The following is a 3,441-nucleotide window of genomic DNA, read 5'->3' as shown; positions in this document are numbered from 1 at the left end:
TTCCACCTTGCAGCCCTGATTTTAACATGTATGGCTGAAATACTTGAATATTACAGCTTGTCATTGTGCAGCGGAGAGTAGCTTTTGCAGAGTTGCAGGTGAGCTGGTGTGCTTGGGCTGCAGTGAGTGAGCGAGGAAAGAGGAGGGGCACTTCATAGATCCATACATTCTAGTGCAAGCAACACTGTGGAGTTACATCAGAGCCATTTTAAAGCAGGAAATTCTTATTTTATGGGAGTTTTTAGAGGTTAAATCGATAACCAGAGAGATAAATGTCATGTTGGCAACGTGTCTCGGTTACAAGCTAAAACATGCACTTTAGAATGAGGCACAAGGAACACAGAGGATTAAAGTCAGCTGCTGCACGGCCAGTCAGCCTTTGGTCCCTCCATTGAGTTTTAACAGTGAACTCTGTCTTTTACATATCAGCTTCAACTTTGGCAACATGTCATAAACTGTGAAGAAATCCATCCAGTGAGTGCATGCTGCGTATATCGGGGCGTCTGACTGACTGTCAGCTGCGACAGACAGCTGTAGGGATGCCTCCCGGCTGAGAGATGCTGTCAAACCTTAACTCGGCTCAGCTATCACGTCTGTCGTCCCACCATCGAACAATCCGTCCATGTGGAGATGTTGTAGTTTAAACTGGGATGCTGCAACGATACAGAGTGAGGTATTGGGTTATTTTCTAACTGCCACACCCAGTGAGTATCACTGGACGTGCTCTGCGCATGTCTTCGGGTGGAGCTGCAATAAAACAACTGGGTCAACGTGACATTTTTTCCTGAGAAAGGAAAATAAAGTCAGACCATAAAGATCCATGCACCCGTCAACAAGGAATACTCATCCTTGACCGAGACTGTTGTTTTGGTTGTTCCAGAATATAAACTGAAATGTTAAAAAAAAAAGGGTTTGGCAAAGCATAGCTCACCCCACGTCCCCTTTTTGTCTGTAATCATTGATAGATCAGCACCTACCAAGTGAGCTAATCGAGACTAGAGGGATTAACGTCACTATCATCCTCCTTAAAAGTGTGTTTTTGTCACACCCTGCATCGTTTAGGCATTTGCAGAATTCAAGCTGAAAGGAAATTACTGCAATGCCTTCACTTGGTTCTCTCTTTATATCGAATAAAGCAATTCTCACTTTTACTCCTCACTAAAGGTTGTTTATATCTACAGTCGCCCTCAAATGTATTCATATGCTTCCATTAAAGAAAAGGTAAAATTCACAATAGTCACTCAAATAATTAGAAATTGAAAAAAGTAATAATAAATAAAAATGTGCTAAATTATAAGTTAGTGAAATGAGACATTGCCTTAGAATTGTGGTTGAAAAGAATAATTAAAATAAATAAATAAATACACTATCCCGGACAAATTAGAGCACTTTGTTGATGAGCAGTGAAATCCAAATACCTGTCACAATTCAAAAGCAATGTCATGATTTTCATTAATTTAGATTTTTTTTTTTTTTTAAAACTTTTGTCAGTTTCAACTTATTTCAGCTGTTCTTTTTTCCTGCTTTCATGGGAGGGTATGAATACATCTGAGGATGACTGTACCAGCTATGAGCAGTTTGTCTAGAGTGATGTTTCTCTGCCTGATTGTTTAATTTAAAAAGTTGTCAAAGGTCTCAAGTGGTGAAACTGTTCATTACACCACGATGAAAAGGGGAAAAGTTGAGAAATGTACTTTGTATTGCAGAACAATTTTTTTGCAGGACTCCCAGGTTGAAAGACGGTGCAGCCATGGGAGTGATTCATGTGGAGCATTACGTTATCAGAAAGGTTGAAGAGTTTTCTGTGCCATCAGTGCTCATTACAGAGAGAACGCCCATCATCTCTCAGAAGTCTGTGAAGACTCCAGGCTGCTGATAATACTCTTTCTGTTTGCAGATGTTTCTATTGGCCATTTATTACCTTGGCAGCTACGCCTCTGGGTGTCCATCATGAAACGCTTACATCACAGCAGCAGTTTTGGAAGTGATTGGAGTCATTTTTTAAAGAAAAACAAATATATGTATGAGTTTAAACTTTACATCAGATGCAACGAAATAATAACAACAATGACAATTCAATTCATCCATCCAGCCATTATCTACAAACCGCTTAATCCTCACTAGGGTCGTTGGGGACTGGAGTCTATCCCAGCTGACTCAGGGTGAAGGCAGGTTCACCTGGACAGGTAACCAGTCTATCACAGGGCTACACTTAGAGACAGACAACCAANTTTATATGATGTGTTCAAGCACCTTGTGTTGTTTTATTTCAAGCGTTTAGTGTTTCACGGCTGCACTTGTGTCTTACTCCCTGTGTTCCAGGCAGTCCTTGCTATCCTGCTCAAACCTACGGCAAAGACAGACGCTACTGGAGGAAGTACATCCAGTTTGACTTCAACCAGCTCATCAGACTGGCCACTCAGGAGATCATCTGCTTCAAGTGATTAATGCACCATATGGGCGTTCCCTCACTCAATCAGTCTCAGTGAATGATGACACACATCCGCCTGTTTTGGAGGAATTCTGCCAGAAACACCACTTTTTCCATTTTTATATTCCATCATGTTGAACTATTTAACTTTTGATGTTTTTCTAAATGTATATTTTTTGTATGTTTTGGTTTAATAGATTTACTTTGTCGACACTAATTATTAAAATCTTTCTATTTTCTTAGTCTGATCTTTTAATGATGTTTATTTCAACAGATCTCATCAGAAACTCTGGTGTTTGTTTAAAAACTATTCCAAGAGCCCACGTGGGTTTGGTTAATATTGACTGAGACCTCCTACAAAAAGCCTCGTACATGAACTGGTATGAGGAAGTAGTAGAAAAATAAGGACAGAATAGGATCCTGTGTCCTACCGTCGTCCTACTTACGCACAAGAAGAAACGTCATAAGAAAGCAAATATTGACCCGTGTTGATCGGAATTTATTGTAACGGCAACGGAAAACGATGAGCTACTTTCCGAGGTCATGTGTGGAGCTTTTTCCCTCCCTTAACGATCGACTCGCCTTAACGTGGCACGTGAACCCTGTGAATAGAAATTGAGGTTTATGGTTACTGTTTAAATTCTGTGTCAAGAGCAGTAGTGGCATGAATCAGCAAGTGTGCAGTCAAATGGATCATCGTCCTGCAGCTGTGTGACCTGTTTTCCTTTTTTTCATGAAACTGAATTTTGTTTGAAAGTATTTTTTGTCTGAAAAGTGAAAAGAAAAGAGCGGTCACAACTGCTGCCTCCAGTGATGAAAGAAGATTCTGGTGAACTCAGACTCCTTAGGTTTCATACAAAAGAAGGATCCAATCTTTCCAATCTAATCAGTTGCTGATTATAACATCCATCCAGCCATTATCTATACACTGCTTGATCCTCACTAGGGTCATGGGGGGTTGGAGTCTATCCCAGCTGACTCAGGGTGAAGGCAGGTTCACCTGGACAGGT

General features: G+C 40.6%; 1 protein-coding gene across 1 annotated transcript in view; it reads left to right on the top strand.

Annotated features, from left to right (window-relative positions):
• recql4 (RecQ helicase-like 4) overlaps positions 1-2,673 on the top strand; it is a 17,728-nt gene extending 15,055 nt beyond the window's left edge. Inside the window, exon 28 of the mRNA XM_008301256.1 lies at positions 2,323-2,673. Within this exon, the coding sequence (XP_008299478.1) occupies positions 2,323-2,444 (122 nt within the window). The 3' untranslated portion in view covers positions 2,445-2,673. The remainder of the gene's footprint in view (positions 1-2,322) is intronic.
• The last annotated feature ends 768 nt before the right edge of the window (positions 2,674-3,441 follow it).

Source organism: Stegastes partitus, unplaced genomic scaffold (genome assembly GCF_000690725.1).
Source record: "Stegastes partitus isolate 25-593 unplaced genomic scaffold, Stegastes_partitus-1.0.2 Scaffold1650, whole genome shotgun sequence".
NCBI lineage: Eukaryota > Metazoa > Chordata > Actinopteri > Pomacentridae > Stegastes > Stegastes partitus.
Note: the sequence above shows the minus strand (reverse complement) of the source record. Positions and strands in the feature narration are given on the sequence as shown.